This window comes from Pan paniscus, chromosome 3 (genome assembly GCF_029289425.2).
Source record: "Pan paniscus chromosome 3, NHGRI_mPanPan1-v2.0_pri, whole genome shotgun sequence".
NCBI lineage: Eukaryota > Metazoa > Chordata > Mammalia > Primates > Hominidae > Pan > Pan paniscus.
In genome coordinates, this window is record NC_073252.2 from 181,174,009 (window position 1) to 181,192,434 (window position 18,426).

Sequence of the window (18,426 nt, forward strand, 5' to 3'; positions counted from 1 at the left end):
CTCAGCCTCCCAAAGTGCTGGGATTACAGGCATGAGCCACCGCGTAGAGGTCAATTGCGACACTACAGGAAAAGAAGGTAAAGTGGAGTCACATCTGACTTCCATTTACATGCTGGTTTTAGAAACTCACCCCCATGAAAGGTATAACTTCGCAATCTACTTAATCCTCACAGCAGCAAACAAATTTATTAACATTTATTAATGTTAAGGCTTAATGTAAAAACAATGGCATAAATCCTGCAGGTAAGTAGGAAAACTTCAGAATTATCCATCTGCTGTCGATTTATCACAAGAGATTAGATTCTACCCTAAACGCATATTTTGGGAATATCTAAATATCTGTAATATGGTCTCTCCAGAATTTTCTTACATGATGTGGAAATCAAGAGCTACCTGCCTGAAGTTGATAGATTTAAAAATGATGATTAAGTATAATATTTGAATTTATGACAGGTAGCCAATGGGAAAACAATAAAAGATAACAAAAATTAGGAGAAAAAAGGGGTAGTGTAAATGATATGGATTTCTCAGCTTCAACATTCAGGAGTGAAATAAGTACTGCTTAAAGTTGAAAAAATAAGAAATGGAAGTATAAGCATTTAATTTGGAGTTATGAAAATAATCACCCAAAGAAATCAAGATAGAAATGACATGAATGCTGATGTCCACAGAGTGGGACCAGGTTGAGTGAGGGAGATTGTTTGCTTTCATTTATGCCTCTTTTTTTCTACTTAGATGTTTCATTTTTGTGTGCACACATTATATTTTTATTTTATTTTAATTTTTGAGACAGTCTCCCTTTATCGCCCAGGCTGGAGTGCAGCGGTGCGATCACAACTCACTGCAACCTCGACCTCGTGGGCTCAAGTGATCCTCCCACCTTAGCCTCTCAAGTAGCTGGAACTAGAGGTATGTACCAACACACCCAACTATGTTTTGTATTTTTTGTAGAGACAGGGTCTTGCCATGTAGACTAGGCTGGCCTTGAACCCCTGGGCTCAAGTAATCTGCCCACCTTGGCCTCCCAAAGTGTTAGGATTACAGGTGTGAGCCACCACGCCCAGCCTGTAATTTTAAATTGGCCAAAAAGACTATGTTCATCTAGGCAGCCTGCTCTTCTGCCCTCTAAAATATCCATTGCGAGCATTCTCTGCACCATCAGATGGCCTCCATGTCAACGTCTCAGCTCCAAACTTACGTCTTCTTTTAAAACAGAGGAAGTGTCTGCCCACCTAAGGTTAATCTCTCCACCTGTGTGTGGATCCCAGCCACACCTATGTCTGCAGAAATTGCTAATTACCCTCTTTCTCTTCAGATCCTCAAACTCTCCTTTTCTGTGAGTTGCCTTCAAGCAGTGGGCAACATGCTCAGGCTACTCCCATCTGAAATTGAAGCCACCTTGACCCCATGACCCTGTCCAGCTTCCTCTATCTTCTCCCCTTTACAGCCAAATATCTCCATTTCCGACTCCTGAACTCACTCTGATATGGAGTCTTCCTTATCACTGCAGTAAAAACGGCTTTTGCCAAGCTCACAGGTGGCTCCAGTCCGTAATCAGACTGTTACTACCTATCTTCATCCTACTTGATTTCTCAAAGCTTCTAACAGAGGGGATCACTCTTAAAACATTCTCTTACTTTTTCGGAACATCCCACCTTATCACTGTAATTTGGCAGATTCGTGTCCTCACACATCATTAGCATAAAATATTTCCCCTCACCATGAAGTATTTCTCACATCAAGTCATAACCTTGGCCATAACTGGAGTATTTGCTCCTCACAAGCCTCTCTACATGCAGACCTTCCTGCCAAAGGCTTTCTTGCTTCCACAGTCACATCCAGGAACAGGGGCAATCCCTTCATGTTGCTCCATGGGAAAGCCATCTGCAGAAAAGCCAGCTTGCCGCTGGAATTTTTACTGGATGTCTTCAGAGAGATATGCTACAGAACCAGTTTCAGTGAATGGGCTTCCACTTACAGCAGAAAATTTAATCCTGTGAACTCAGTCACTTGTTTGAAACTCAATTTGGGATGATAGTGGATCTTTCTCAATTCATTAGAATTCTCTCCCTTTTCTCCTCTGAGTAGATTTCTAGTGAGGGCAGTGGTGGGGCGAGGCTTGGTTATCATCCTAGCATTGTCTTGTGCTTTCTTCCCTGTGGGCTCTGCTGAGAGTATAACTGCTTGATCTACCAGCACAAGCAATGCACACTGATCATTTCAGGAGAGGTTGAGGGTCCTCTCCTATTGATGTGGCCTGGCGGGCACTGGTCTGATGACTTGCTGAAAACTAGCTGCATCTTCCTTTGCTGACAAGCCGACCACCCCTAGCCTCATTCACCTTGGACCCTGGTGCTTGGTAGGCACTTCACCATTCAACTCTTTCTTGGGAACCTTTTGGATCTCCTCTAGGCCCTGTGAGATATATGTGCATAAATGCGTGTGTGGGTGTTATGTATATATACACACACTCATATGTGTATATATATACACACTTGTGTGTTAGGGGCAGAGGAGGGAGTTGTACAGTTGGTTATCAAAGCTATAAAAGGCCCTTTCTATGTTCATTTCTAAAGGCCAACGCATACAGGCTCAGGGCACTATTGGGCTGTCTTCTCTCAGAAACTCGGGCAGAGCCAAGTCCTTCTGCTCTTAGACCCAAAATCTACCTAGCAATTTCTAACAGCCAACACTTTCCACCCTGCATCTTATTCCCTACTCCCACAGACTTTCCTAGTTATCACCTAAATTATCTCACCTTTTCTCTCAGAACGTCTCCCCCAGCTTAGAAAGGAATTTGTCTCTGCAGGTGGGAGGGTCTTTAAAAAAAAATGAGGCCGGGCACAGCGACTCATGCCTATAATCCCAGCACTTTGAGAGGCCGAGGCAGAAGGATTGCTTGATATTAGGAATTCAAAACCAGCCTGGACAACAGTGAAACCTTGTTTCTACAAAAAAATAAAAAATTAGCCTGTCGTCGTGGTGCCCGCCTGCAGTCCCAGCTACTTGTGGTTCATAGTCTTTGAATCTTTATATGCAAAGTCAACTTTTTAAGAATCAAAAAAGAAAAATGCATGTATCTTTTATTCCAAGCACCTGGTTTTTGCGCAAGTACTCCACCTTTCAGACTCTATCGCTTTTATTATAATTAAAAACATTGTTTGAAATTCAGGCTCTACTTGTTCTCCTTTCAAGGCAATGAAGCCCATGAGTGGGAAGAAGACTACAGGGCAACAAGAAAAAAAGTGAGAACATCATTATTATTTTTTCTTGAGATGAAGTCTCACTCTGTCACCCAGGCTGGAGTGCAATAGCTTGGTCTCGGCTCACTGCAACCTCTGCCTCCTGAGTTCAAGCGATTCTCCCGCCTCGGCCTACAGAGTAGCTGGGACTACAGGCACGTGCCACCACACTTGGCTAATTTTTGTATTTTTAGTAGAGATGGGGTTTCACTACATTGGCCAGGCTGGTCTCGAACTCCTGACCTCATGATTCGTCCGCCTCGGCCTCCCAAGGTGCTGGGATTACAGGCGTGAGCCACTGCACCTGGCCGTGAGAACATTCTTGATTTAAAATGCACATACATAATCTAGGTATGCGATCATAGCTTCTTTTACTTGCTATGGTCCCCTTGCCAAAGAATTCATGAAAGGAGAAATCATAATTTCTCCACCTTTTAAATAGCCAGATTTCTGCAATCCGTCCACCCCCTCCAGATTTTCAGCAATTATCTGTGAAAAGGAGGAAAGAACAGCAAACTAGAAGCAAAATCACAAAGCTTCAAAATTTCTTTGTGCCTCCGTTTTTATGTAGTTTCTTTTGGTATGGCAGGAAAATGGGCAATATTGTTTTCATACAATAGCTGTATTTTGTTCCAGCATGCACATAAATTACACAGTTAACCGTATCTGATCTTACCTAAAGTGACCTTTTTTTGCTTGATTATTCTGATTCATGCATTTTTACATCAAAGTCTACATTGAAAGAAAAATTTCATAATTTATATCATTTAACGTATTAATCTTACAGTGCATGTATACCTGGAATGGGAAACGTAACAATAAGCCAGCCAGCAGTTAGAGTACGTAACTGTGGGAAATGTAAAGTGGAAAAAAAATATATAGAAGGAAAAAACAGCTCTAACAGGGAGAGAGGTTTGGGGCCCTATAGATAAATAGGTACATTTCCACTCCACCTCCGGACATCTGCCGGTTGGTGGTAAAGTTGTTGATTTCAGGAAATTCTAGAGACAGAGCGTTGTCGGGGTGTTGTTTTCCTACTGAGCAGAACAGGAAGGCAATGCCTGGATTAACTGGAGACCCAAGAAACTGCGGGAACAAGCCCTACCGCTGCGGGGCCAGGGCCAGCTTCGAAGGCTGCAAGCCTCACGGCAACACGGAGCCAGGTCCTCGTGTCACCTTACTGTCTACTGCTGCTATGTAAGGGGACTGGCACTCCCGCCCTCCTGAAGGCGCGGAGACCCCGACGGCCTCGGAACGCTTCGCTCGGGCACACTGAAAGCAGCGACAGACGCAGCTCCCAACACTCTAACATGGAGGCCGGCTTTTGTTTGTTTTGGCCCCGCTCACACACAGGCGTCTCAGGGCGGAGACCATAGGCCCCGCGGCTGCGGGCGGCTCAAGGTCCCCCGGGACGCCGCCCTAGAGGACTTTGCCCGCCGCGCCCGGCTGCCTCCCTTGCCCGGGCCCTGCCCCTCTCGCCTCTGCTCCCGGCGCCGCAGCTGACCCGGCGGGGGAGGAGGACGGCAGGAGCGCGCGGCGTCACAAAGCGAGGACAGAACGCCCGGGGTTCCGCCGAGACTCGGTCGTCCCAGGCCAGCTCGACTTGCAGTCCGCCCTCGTGGGGCGGGAGACGCCCGACGCCCGCCCACCTCACCCCCGGGGTGCCCTCCGTGGCCTCACGGGGACGCAGCGTCGCAGCGGCTCCGGCGCCGCAAAGCGTCCTGGGAGCGCCGGCTCGCGCCGGAAGAACGCGAGGGCGCGCGGCGGCGGCGAGGTTATAAAAGGGAAGAAGCCGGCGGTGGGCGGAAGTGGGCGGTTCGGCGGCTCTGGGCGCTGTTGTTTGGTCTTCAGGCCTGCGGAGGGGCGTTATCTGGAGGGCCGCGGGTGCAGGCCGCAGTGACAGGGCCGCTCGCCCCGCTAGTCCTGCCTGTCTCCCGGTGCAGCTGTGTTCGCGGCCTGCAGGCCCAACATGGCGCAGGAGGTGTCGGAGTACCTGAGCCAGAACCCGCGGGTGGCAGCCTGGGTGGAGGCGCTGCGCTGCGACGGCGAGACTGACAAACACTGGCGCCACCGCCGGGATTTTTTGCTTCGCAACGCCGGGGACCTGGCCCCCGCTGGCGGCGCTGCCTCCGCTAGCACGGATGAAGCTGCCGACGCCGAGAGCGGGACCCGAAACCGGCAGCTGCAGCAGCTCATCTCCTTTTCCATGGCCTGGGCGAACCACGTCTTCCTCGGGTGCCGGTGAGTGAGGCAGCGTCCCTAACCAGCACGCCCCGTTTTGTCTGCCACCTGCAGACCGGGGCCCGGCGCCCTCCGCGGGGCCGGCCTGGGCGGGGAGGGGAAGTTGTGAAGCGCGGGAATCCGCCGGCCCGGCTGCCCTCTAAGGGTGAGAAGGGCGTCCCTGCGAGGAGCCGACATGATGCCCGGACGTCTGTGTGCCCGGTGGTGTGGGCGCAGCTGCTGGTAGGGTTGCTTGTGTTAGGGAACAACGCTCTTGGGGACGGGTGCTAGATTTAAGATTAGTGAGGAGGTGCCCTGCCTCCCAGAGCCTGGGGCACTTGTTTATGGGGTTCCAGGAAACAGTTCTTGGCGGTTGGTTCACTTTCTTGATTGCAGCCAGGACATGCAGTCCCTGTGGCCTGTTTTTTGCACAGCACAAGTAGGACCTTAGAAAAAACACTTTTTAAAAATGACTTTTCCTTCTTTTTCAGATACCCTCAAAAAGTTATGGATAAAATACTTAGTATGGCTGAAGGCATCAAAGTGACAGATGCTCCAACCTATACAACAAGAGATGAACTGGTTGCCAAGGTGAAGAAAAGAGGGATATCGAGTAGCAATGGTTAGCAGATCATAGATGTGAACATACATAGGAGTTTAGAGCATAAGTTTGATATAATTAGGAATTATTGTTATTTTTTTTAACAAGCCAGAATTTTTATGTTATTAATAAGTAATAAAGTTGGAATGTTAAACCTAAAGTATATATCTGTGTCTTTAGGCTTTGAATTTGATAGTTTGCTTTGACTGCTTTAGATTTTGAAGTGTCCACTGTTGTCTGATGCTGTTATTTTTTTAATATTAGACATTCATGATGTTATTCAACACTGTTTTAAGAAATTAATGACTCCACACTTTTTAAAGAAACGATTAGTCTTGAAATGTTTTCACTTTGTGCCTTTATTTTAATGTGTATTTGTCTCATCACCCGTTTTGTACGAGGTATTCTTAGTCACATATCTATGTTTTTCTTCTTTTTAGAAGGGGTAGAAGAGCCATCCAAAAAACGAGTTATAGAAGGAAAAAACAGTTCTGCAGTTGAGCAAGATCACGCAAAAACCTCTGCCAAGACAGAACGTGCATCAGCTCAGCAGGAAAACAGTTCAACGTGTATAGGGTCGGCCATCAAATCGGAGAGTGGGAACTCGGCTCGGAGCTCTGGCATCTCCAGTCAGAATAGCTCTACAAGTGATGGAGATCGATCTGTTTCCAGCCAAAGCAGCAGCAGCGTTTCCTCTCAGGTAACAACGGCAGGATCTGGGAAAGCTTCTGAAGCAGAAGCTCCAGATAAACACGGTTCTGCATCATTTGTTTCCTTGCTGAAATCCAGTGTGAATAGTCACATGACCCAATCCACTGATTCTAGACAACAAAGTGGATCACCTAAAAAGAGTGCTTTGGAAGGCTCTTCAGCCTCAGCTTCTCAAAGCAGCTCAGAGATCGAGGTGCCCTTGTTGGGCTCCTCGGGAAGCTCAGAGGTAGAATTGCCACTATTGTCTTCCAAACCTAGTTCAGAGACAGCTTCAAGTGGGTTAACTTCCAAAACTAGTTCAGAGGCAAGTGTTTCATCATCAGTTGCTAAAAACAGTTCCTCATCAGGCACATCCTTACTGACTCCCAAGAGCAGCTCTTCAACAAATGCATCGCTGCTAACTTCCAAGAGCACTTCCCAGGTAGCTGCATCACTACTAGCTTCCAAGAGCAGCTCCCAGACCAGTGGATCTCTGGTTTCCAAAAGCACTTCCTTAGCAAGTGTGTCCCAGTTGGCTTCTAAGAGTAGTTCTCAGACTAGCACCTCACAGTTGCCTTCTAAAAGTACTTCACAGTCAAGTGAGAGTTCTGTCAAATTCTCTTGCAAGTTAACCAATGAAGATGTGAAACAGAAGCAACCTTTTTTCAATAGACTATATAAAACGGTGGCATGGAAGTTGGTAGCTGTTGGTGGCTTTAGTCCCAATGTGAATCATGGAGAGCTCCTAAATGCAGCTATTGAGGCTCTGAAAGCAACACTGGATGTATTTTTTGTCCCACTAAAAGAATTGGCAGATCTGCCTCAAAATAAGAGCTCTCAAGAAAGTATTGTTTGTGAATTGAGGTGCAAGTCTGTGTATTTGGGCACTGGCTGTGGAAAAAGCAAAGAAAATGCAAAAGCAGTTGCATCAAGAGAAGCATTGAAGTTATTTCTCAAGAAAAAGGTGGTGGTAAAAATATGTAAAAGGAAATACAGAGGCAGTGAAATAGAAGATCTAGTACTCCTTGATGAAGAATCGAGGCCTGTAAACTTACCTCCAGCACTAAAACATCCTCAAGAATTACTATAATGTGTCCAAAATATCACTGCATACAATATCTGGTATTTGAAGAGAAAAACTGACTTTTGTACAGTATAAAACACAGGCTTTCACAAATTTTGTATTGCTTTTTTTCCAGTTTTGCAGAAAATTTACATTCTAGTTCTCTTCACACAGTAGCAGTTGTAAATAATTTATGAATGACAGTACACATTAAAAGGTATGCATTAGCAGCATATTAGTATGCTGTTTTATTTGCTGAAGAAAATACTGTCTTCTATTTTTAATGATACATTAGGTACGATGTGTAGTTCGGTAGAGTCCTAAAATTTTTGTACTACTTTCAATTTGGTGAAAATGTATTAAGTTGTCTACCATGTTTTCTTTTCTAGCTGAATAAACCACATCAAAGAAAAGGGACCACAGTATTTGAATGTTTGAAAGTCTGTAAAGCTTAAGGTTTTAAAAATGTTGCCCGTAATGTTGAACATGTCTGTTAAAAAATAAAAGAAAAAATAGTTGCTTCAAACTATTTTTATGAGAAGTTGTAAGCATTTTTTAGATATAAAGCAGTATAAAGTACTTGTTATTTTACTCTGAAGTTGTTTAAAATTCACCATGACTTTGACCGCTGAAGATTCTTTAAGCGGGTTAATTTATGTTTTGAGGTGGAATACAATTTACACTTTTTTCTTAAAAACATGAATGTGGGTTTCTATATTAAGCATATTTTGTGACTACTATTAACAGATTGATTTGTTTAGATATTAAATGCTTTAAGCTATTTTACCTTTTCAAGAAGTTGTGTTTTTTTTCTCCAAGTCAGAACCAATTCCTGCAAATAGGCTTCCCATGACTTGTCATTATAAATTAGACAACCAGGTAATTGTGTGATATACATCTTTATTTAATTTTTTTTTTTACAGCAACCCCCTGAGCCAGAATAGATTAAAAGCGATTCCCTTCAATTTTCAAATCTAGAACTGGATGGTTTTTGTGTTTATGCATCTTTTAGAATACCGGAAAGAACAGAGAGCCGTGTTCAGCTCTTGATAATGAGCCTATTCAATTTAACTACATTCGTTAAAATGAAGTGGAATTTTGTTTTTGTCTTAGGTGATTCTGCCTGTTTGTCTGTCATTGTATATTCTGTTTACTTTGCTTCAAACTGGCCCCAAGATGTTATTTTTGTGGTTTCTGGCTTTCTAGATTCTATTTTTAGATACTGCCCATTGAGCAATAATGGTGATAATATAGAGAGAAAAGAAAGACCTTTCATGGGCCAGTTGTGTTGGAATAGGAAAATCAAACGTAAGCACAATTTAAGTATGTAGCAGTTATTCCTATTTTGTATTCTAGGAATAAAAAGATACTTTAATTTTTTATGCTAGAATTACATAATCAGATGTTTTAATTTTACCATATAACCTTTAAAAATGATTCATTTTTGAGGATATTTAATTGGATACCAAAGCTAAAATCCATATACTGTAAGTGGGTTGCCTTTATAGATTGCGGGACACAATAACATGAATGTATTGTGAAAGCACTTTTAGTTACCTCACTTTCCTCAGTCTTGGAATGTGTATTTTGTGGGATAATGATTATCAGAAAAGCAAAAAATTACAACGAACAAATAAATTTATGTAATATATCCAATTAGGTGGTTTGGTAATTTCCTAAATTGGCTTGTTTCAAGTTAATATGAAGGTTACTGAAAATGTTTTATAGTGACCTTTGATGTGGAGGAAGTTGTTTAGTGTACATTTATGATAATCCTATTTAAAAACCTAGAAAAATACTCTTGGTTAATAACATTTAAAGAATCCTGATTTAAGAGAAATGCATATTTTAGAATTCTATTATTGAGAGTGAATCTTGGCTGTCTCTTACTAGACATGTAACCTCTGGGAATTTAACCTTTTAACCTTACTTCGTCTGTGAAATAGGACTAATAGCTGTCTCATAGAGCATGGCAGTTAGATGAGATGATACATTCAAAGTGCCCAGCATGGTGCAGATATCCCATGGTTCACTTATATATTCTCATTCCTCCTACGAGGAGCTCTTCTCATTTGGCCTACTTTTCAGATGGAGAAACTTACACAGAGTAATTTGGTCAGATAATTCAAGCCCATATCTGATTTCAAAACCTAAGCTCAAGTATGTTGTACTGCTTATTATCCTTGTCACTTCTCTATATGCTGAAATTTCTGAAAATCCCTCCCAGAACGTGATTTTCTACCAGATTAAGTGACCGCATCTTTCTAAAGCCTCCTTGAAATGAGTCACTTCAGAGGCTCTTCTATTATTAATGCTTCTAATACTTGCATATCTTGAATATCCTCAACTAGTGAATCATCCCATATGGATGCAGTTGAACTTTGTAAAAAGACCATACACACACAAAAGAAATCTGCACAAAAACCCCTCCAAAACCAAAAAACCAAAAAACCAAACACACCTGCCTAAAATAGTGTATAATCAAGTTGAGTGAATGAAGTCGGCTACCAAGATGGGATATACTGTTTTTTTCAGATGAGTGAGGGGAGACGATTTCCTGAGACATCAAGATTTTTCTTGATGTTAGAATGAGATTTTTTTTTAATGGTAAAATTAGTTGACTTGTAAGAACTATACTGTCATGAGTTTTTGACCTAAATTCTTGGAGCCTGTCACTGCTGTCATTGGCTAGGATAATTGTCATAGGGATATGTGTAACTTTAAGGCCTTTGATATGTATTAGCAAGAGCCTGCTCCAATTTGAATTATGTTTACCCTGCCAAGTGCAGCTTTTCTTGGTACAAATTTCTCCTTGCTGTTTAGATTTTTGAGTAACAGCAGTGAGAAAGTAACAAAAGCAAGCAGCAATTGGGAATCAGGTCAGTCCTACAGGTATTGTGTTACTACTTTGTGGACTTTGTCCTCAAAAACTGTGCTGAAGTCCTGTATTGATCTACTTTCTAGACATTGGTTATCCATTCCTGCATGATTTTTAAATAATATTTTCTGTGATTGATGAATAAACTATTTCACTTTCTACTAGAACAAAATGTTCAAGCTGAATGAAGGGTTGTTAAGCCATTTATTGCCCAACTACTCCTCCCCAAGAAAAATATCAATCATATTTCTTTGGCATCCCTGCACACAGCTTAGTTGCCATCCAGTTAGAACCATTTCTTACTACCAACTTTAATTTTAGTATCTCTCGATTTTCCTTTTGTTTTTGTTTTTTTTTGGTTTTTGGTTTTTTGGTTTTTTTTTTGAGACGGAGTCTTGCTCTGTCACCCAGGCTGGAGTGCAGTGGCGTGATCTCGGCTCACTGCAACCTCAGCCTCCTGGGGTCAAGCAATTCTCCTGCCTCAGCCTCCTGAGTAGCTGGGATTACAGGCGTGCATCACTACACCCAGCTAATTTTTTTGTATTTTTAGTAGAGACAGGGTTTCACCATGTTGGTCAGGTTGGTCTTGAACTCTTGATCTTGTGATCCACCTGCCTCAGCCTCCCAAATTGCTGGGATTACAGGCGTGAGCCACCGTGCCCAGCCGATTTTTCTACTTTAAAAGTCATTATCTGAAAATTATTAGTTTTTAAAGTTCTTTTTCTGTTCCTTTGCTATTCATCTAGCAAGAAAAAGAGTAGACAAGGCCCCAAACTAAATGGACTTTTAACTTTGAAGGGAAAAAAGAAAAGTAATGCTAGGTTGGGCATGGTGGCCCACAACTGTAATCCCAGCACTTTGGGAGGCCAAGGCAGGCGGATCACCTGAAGTCAGGAGTTTGAGACCAGCCTGGCCAAAATGGTGAAACTTTATCTTATAAAACTACAATATCAGCCGGGTGTGGTGGTGCGTGCCTGTCACCCCAGCTACTTGGGAGGCTGAGATAGGAGAATCGCTTGAACTTGGGAGGTGGAGGTTGCAGTGAGCCATGATTGTGCCACTGCACTCCAGCCTGGGTGACAGAGTGAGACTCCGTGTCCAAAAAAAAAAAAAAAAAAAAGTAATACTAAACACAAAGGGTTGGATACAGGACATTTTTAGTAAAAACTAGAGATTACATATGCCAGTACTTAAGAAGCAATCAGAAATACTTTGTGAATTTGAAACTTTATTGAATAGAATCAGAATCCTTGGAGGTCTTAGGAAGCAACCAAACTAAACAATATAAGTAGTAAATACACTAAAGACTGCCATTTTACTGAAGTGGGACTATCATGTGCAATGTATATAACTTGGAATCTAGAGACAAATGTACAAAAAGGTGATTTGGGAGGGAATCACCTAGTGATTTCCTTATACTGTTTTCAGTGTACCAGGGCTTAGACACTTAAAAATGATAAAACCCAAGTTCTGAATATGTCATCAGTGGTTTTCAAACTTTAGCCATATTTCTTCAAAGAAAAATGGGGGCATTGTGTATGTAAAACAGAGAACTACTTTGGTCAAAGGAGGGTGGCCACACCCTACAACTGAATTATACGTTTGGTTCTTAATTTCTTTTTCTTTGTTTTTTGAGACAGATCTGGTTATGTTGCCCAGGCTGGAGTGCAGTGGTTCACTGCAACATCTGCCTCCCGGGTTCAAGCGATTCTCCTGCCTTGGCCTCCTAAGTAGCTGGGATTACAGGTGTGCACCATCACACCCAGCTAATTTTCGTATTTTTAGTAGAGATGGGGGTTTCACCATCTAGGCCAGACTGGTCTCGAACTCCTGACCTCAGGTGATCCACCTGCTTCAGCCTCCCAAAGTGTTGGGATTACAGGCGTGAGCCACCACACCCAGCCTCTGTTCTCAGACTCAATTTCTGAGCTACCTCCTTGGACTATGAGCAGAGGGGATGCAGCAACTAGGAGGCTCAGTGTAAACAGCCAGCTTCCTTCTGCAATAGGTGTTACAGTGGATGTGGGTCGAAGCTGCCAGTTTACTACAAAGTTGAACTAATTAGTTTTTTAAAGTAGTATGCCATATTAAAATTTACTTGAGTGGGGACTCAGATCAGGTTTAAGGGATTATTACATAAATTAACATTTAAGTAATACTAAAAATAGCTGCCTTTTGTTTCTTTTTATTGTGAAATACAATTGCAAAAACCCATAAAGTCCACACATGTAAAGTCCAACAATTACTGAATGCCCATATAATAATTATGTAAGCCAAAAAATAAAATTTTATCAGCACCTCAGGGACCCAAATCCAGTGTTCTTACAGAAGACTTGAACAGTGGTTTGGTTCTGATTTGGGGCAGTGAATGTAAATGCCAGTGAGACGTGCTGTCCCATGATCCTTGTTTCCTATATTCCAGAAAATAGTAAGCGAAATGCACACTTTGAGGAAAATTTGAGAAATTTTATGTTCAACTATTTAGGAAGCTTCTAAAAAAGTAAACTTTAAAGAAAACTCAATGATCTGAATCATTAGAAAATTTTTCTAGACATTCTATTTGTAGAATTCAGGGACAATTTACAGAGGCAATGATATAACCAATGCGTCGAGACGCATGATGTATCTTAGGAATGCTGTCTGTTACTCTTCACCACTTGCATATTATTAAATAATTTTCTATACTAGCTAAGGAAAAAATGATTCTCATGAAATAAAATCTGAGTTCCCGGGAAGCATTTCTAGTGTATCTTAGCTATGTGCACTGATAGTGGATCATATATACTTAATGCGGGAGTTTATCATGAATGCTCAACCTGCAGTTTGGAAACTAGTATGGGGTAGAAATATGTGCACCTTTCTGTCTTTGTTTTTTGTTTCAAAATAATATTGTATGTGATTAACAAGAGAAATAAGATGGAGTAAAATAAGGATACTATTTTGAAAATATTCACTACACTCCCCTGTAATTTGCATTCTCTAGCAATCATTCTGCCACTATGGTTCTCATAGGGAAGGATGTTGAGGAGGTTAAAGAGGCAGGCATTTGAGACCTGAGGGTCCTGACCTCTATGACAGTGGTCCCCAACCTTTTTGGCACCAGGGACCAGTTTCAGGGAAGACCATTTTTCCACGGATGGTGGGTAGGGAATGGTTTTGGTATGATTCAAGCACATTACATTTATTGTGCACTTTTTTTTTTTTTGAGATAGAGTCTCGCTCTGTTGCCTAGGCTGGAGTGTAGTGGTGCCATCTCAGCTCACTGCAACTTCCACCTCCCAGATTCAAGCGATTCTTCTGCCTCAGCCTCCTGAGTAGCTGGGAGTACAGGCATAAGCCACCATGCCTGGCTGTTTTGTATATTTAGTAGAGACAGGGTTTCACCATGTTTGTCAGGCTGGTCTTGATTGAACTCCTGACCTCATATTACCTACCTGCCTCGGCCTGGCAAAGTGTTGGGATTACAGGCATGAGCTACCACACCCAGCCTGTACACTTTATTTCTATTATTATTACTTTGCAATATATAATGAAATAATTATACAACTCACCATAATACACCATCAGTGGAAGACCTGAGCTTGTTTTCTACAACCAGATGGTCCCATCGGGGGGTGATGGGAAACAGTGACAGATCATCAGGCATTAGATTCTCATAAGGAGTGTGCAATCTAGATCCCTCACATGCACAGTTCACAATAGGGTTTGTGTTCCTATGAGAATCTAATGCCACCGCTGATCTGACAAGAGGCAGAGCTCAGGCGGTCATGTGAGCAATGGCGAGCAGCAGTAAATACAGATGAAGCTTTGCTCACTCACTCGCTGCTCACCTCCTGCTGTGTGGCCCCATTCCTAACAGGCCACAGACTGGTACTGGAGGCTTGCAGGTTGGGGACCCCCTGCTCTATGGTGTAGCATGAATTTCACCTGTGTCAATATAGCAGAGATGAGAGTGATGACAATTTTCATCCAATGATCCTGCTGCTTTTTTTTTTTTTTTTTTGAGACGGAGTCTCGCTCTGTCACCCAGGCTGGAGTGCAGCGGCGCAATCTTGGCTCACTGCCAGCTCCGTCTCTCGGGTTCACGCCATTCTCCTGCTGCAGCCTCCTGAGTAGCTGGGATTACAGGCACCCGCCACTACACCCGGCTAATTTTTTGTATTTTTAGTAGAGACAGGGTTTCACCGTGTTAGCCAGGATGGTCTTGATCTCCTGACCTCGTGATCTGCCCGCCTCGGCCTCACAAAGTGCTGGGATTACAGGCGTGAGCCACCACGCCCGGCCGATCCTGCTTCTTTTATCCCCTGGCTGTAATTAAAGAATGCATCACTTCTTAGGAGGTTCCAAGAGAGCAAAGCAAAGAGGGCTTGAGTAAGAAATAGTGAAAGCATCAGGACCTTAAATACAGAGCCACCTAGCTGTACACACCACGGGGAGCCATTCACAAGCAATGTAATAGACATCAGTTACTACAATGAGTGGTGCCCCCTGAAGTTGTGGAAGAAGGTGGCCCTTTTTGGAATCCCTGTGATTGCTGTATATAGTGAATTTATTTTTAAAACCTTACTTTAAAAAGGAATTCAGTTCTGTAATATGGAAAGAGCTGCTAAAGAAAGGATTTTGAAAAAAAATAGTATTAAAGGTCTATGAAGCATTGATAGCACATAAATTCTGAGAAACTCTTCTTGGAAGTAGCATATATGCTAGTTATGTGCTGATACTGGGGGCACTATTTATACTTGGTCATGAATTACTTTGCCCAACATATTCTTCTACAGGAGGGATTATTTCAAGACTGTCCTAAAATAAAAGCACATAAGATAATGTAAGGCTGCTTAGATTATATTTGTTTTGTTTCTATTCCCAAACCTTGGGGGAAAATCAGGAACTAGACAGATGAAGAATTGTGTTGGCTCAGATATGGAATAAAACTTGAGTGTCTGCTTTGTGTTCTCTCCTACAAATAGATAATGTCCCTTAATTTATCACATCACTTGTTTCTGAACATTTGGTGTAAACCCACCATCTCTTGCCCAGTTTCATTTTCATCTATTGCTCCTAGCTTTCCCAAGATAACATGGCCTGAGCCAAGAACATACTTGAATTCAAAGCTATGGGACCAGAATGAAGGTTGGTTAACCTATCTGTCCCTGGGCATTAGACAACAGACCCTTGAAGCAGCTAAAGCGCCTATCCTGAGCTGGGCACCTTGACTGCCATCCCCACTGAGACCATATGACCTGGGTATGGGTGGCTGGGCAGTAGTGGTGGTGGGGAGAATTCCTGAAAGTTCTCATTGCCTCAGGGATGACTTTCCAGAGGGATGTTTTAACCATAAAAGGAAAAAATGTGCTGGGCAAGCCAAAATAGATGTCCTGTAGAATGACTCAGGGTGAACAAACAGCCGTTGAGACCTCCAATAAGTTCTTGCCATGGTCCACGCTGTACGAAGATGGTCATGAAAGCCATCCAGCACTCCCAGGTCCTGGAGCACACTCTCCCCATTCTCAAGGTCTTTCTCCTAGCAAGTTCCCCAAACACTGTGCCTCAGAAAGAAAAATGGTCAGGAGATTTCCCTCAGAAACTCAAACAACTGATCAGAATAGGGTGATGCTGGTGCCCTCCCACAACGGATTTCCTCCCCCTGGTTCCTGTGGTTTTCATTCTACTGGTCTCCAAGCTGCCATCACATCCAGCCAAAGCAACTCTTTGCTGCCAATGCTGCCAATATGGGCAGCTTTTTCACCAGATGTCTATCGATTAAAACCACTGGTAAGAGCCATTGAACGATGCCAAAAATCTTATCTTACAGTGGACTTGGTCTCTCTTAGTTTCCTACCCTAATTTTTTGGTTATCACTACCTTCCTGGGAAAGCTGTTTCCACTAAGATAATCTGTAATGTTTTGTTCCTTCCAACAGTTAGACAGATGGTCATCACAAATACAGTACGTGCCTTTAAATCTGATATAATCTGTAAAAAGAATAGATCACTCAATCTTCCTTATTCTATCATTAGCAAAAAATTACTTGTGATATCACTTAGAGCCAATGGGTGTCACACTGATGAAAATGAAAATTGCTGCCTCCTCAAGAGATGAAAGAGCCAGACTCACAGCATTATGCCCTTTTAGACAAAGTCTATCTCAGGAGAGTCTGGTAGCGGTGTAGCTCTTTGGTTTTCTTCCACTCTCCAGGAGAAATTGTTAGTATTCTAGCAACACTGTTTTCAGGCGCTGGCTGGAATACTTAGCAGGCAGAAAACCGGCCACTCTTGAGTGTTAATGAGGCTCAAAGCATGCTAGCACATCCTAAGCACAGGGTGCCTGTCCTAACATCAGGCATTTTCACCCATGTCCTCCAAAATACTTAATCTATCAAAAAATCCCAGAAACCCAAGAGTCTGCGGAGCCCTGACGTATACAGCAGACAGTCTCACATTCTTAGACCCTATGGGTCACATTATGAGCCAACAATGACAGTCTGAAAATTGGGACCAAACATTACTCCATGAATTAAAAACAGCAGCAGCAACTTAAAACAGCAATCAGTTCTATGAAGCAAGAGCTCAAAGCAGAAGTGTGGTAGCTCAGGGAAGAAAGAATGAGCACCAGGCATACATAAAACAGGCTGGAGGGACTCAGGAACTGAGAGGAAGCAGTAAAGTCAGCATAGAATTGAAAACGAGATCGGAAGAAGCACAGGCAGAGAAGATGCTGCTGACGACACAGGAGCAGAGTCGAAAGCATAAAAGTGGATCAAAGGAAGTATCAATTTGGGATTTTAAAATTAGAGCGAAATGACAGAGAAAATAGACAAAGGAGGTGAAGAGCATAATTGGAGTCTCAAGTTGAATTGTTGAACAGGACAAACATTTAATAATACTTCAAACATTTTTATAAAATAAAATAGGATCAACATGCTGAAAGAGCACACCATATTTCAGGGAAAACTGGCCTATAATACTAAATATTCACATATATATATATTTTTGAGATGGGGTCTTGCTGTATTGCCCACTCTGGTCTTGAAATCCCAGGCTCAAGAGATCCTCCTGCCTCAGCGTCCTGAAAAACTGGGACTATAGATGCATGCACCATGCCCAGCTCTAAATATTTACATGTATCTTAATAAAATTATTGGACTTCATAGATTTTAGAAGGGATCCTTTGGGTGTCCAGGCAAAAAGATCAAGTAATGTATAAGAAAAAACTCAGGGTAAATTCATACTTCATAGCAACACGAAGCACCAGAAGACACTAAGAAAAAATTGTGAAGAAGAATTTTATCCAGGCAAATAATGATTCCAATACAGACACAATTTTTAATACCCAAGAACTCAAGGATATTGTCCCATGAACTCTGCATAAGTAAGGAAGTTTTAACCAGCAAGCTGACTGGGAAAGTTAGCACAAAGGGATGGGAAGCAATCACTGACTCTATTTTTTTTTTTTTTTTTTGAGACGGAGTCTTGCCCTGTCGCCCAGGCTGGAGTGCAGAGGCGCAATCTCAGCTCACTGCAACCTCTGCCTCCCAGGTTCACGCCATTCTCCTGTCTCAGCCTCCCGAGTAGCTGGGACTACAGGTGCCCGCCACCACACCCGGCTAATTTTTTGTATTTTTAGTAGAGACGGGGTTTCACCATGTTAGCCAGGATGGTCTCGATCTCCTGACCTCGTGATCTGCCCACCTCGGCCTCCCAAACTGCTGGGATTACAGGTGTGAGCCACCGCA

General features: G+C 42.8%; 1 protein-coding gene across 2 annotated transcripts; it reads left to right on the top strand.

Moving 5' to 3' along the window:
- The first annotated feature begins 650 nt into the window (after nucleotides 1-650).
- Nucleotides 651-8,611, top strand: CDKN2AIP (CDKN2A interacting protein). Of its 2 annotated transcripts, none has more exons than XM_003823451.7 (3): nucleotides 651-5,483; nucleotides 5,954-6,084; nucleotides 6,504-8,611. In XM_003823451.7, exons 1-3 carry the CDS (start codon nucleotides 5,212-5,214, stop codon nucleotides 7,841-7,843), a joined length of 1,743 nt encoding a protein of 580 aa, XP_003823499.2. In that variant the 5' UTR covers nucleotides 651-5,211; the 3' UTR covers nucleotides 7,844-8,611. The 2 variants fall into 2 exon arrangements, with proteins under 2 accessions (XP_003823499.2, XP_034815355.2); XM_034959464.3 differs by having other exon boundaries at nucleotides 661-5,483; nucleotides 5,954-6,053.
- Nucleotides 8,612-18,426: the final 9,815 nt, after the last annotated feature.

What these genes read in the sequence shown, in the direction of transcription:
- CDKN2AIP (XM_003823451.7), top strand. Translation starts at nt 5,212, where the DNA reads ATGGCGCAGGAGGTGTCGGAGTACCTGAGCCAGAACCCGCGGGTGGCA. An exon ending in CACGTCTTCCTCGGGTGCCG is followed by an intron (nt 5,484 to 5,953) that starts GTGAGTGAGGCA and finishes CTTCTTTTTCAG; the next exon opens with ATACCCTCAAAAAGTTATGG. An exon ending in AGGGATATCGAGTAGCAATG is followed by an intron (nt 6,085 to 6,503) that starts GTTAGCAGATCA and finishes TCTTCTTTTTAG; the next exon opens with AAGGGGTAGAAGAGCCATCC.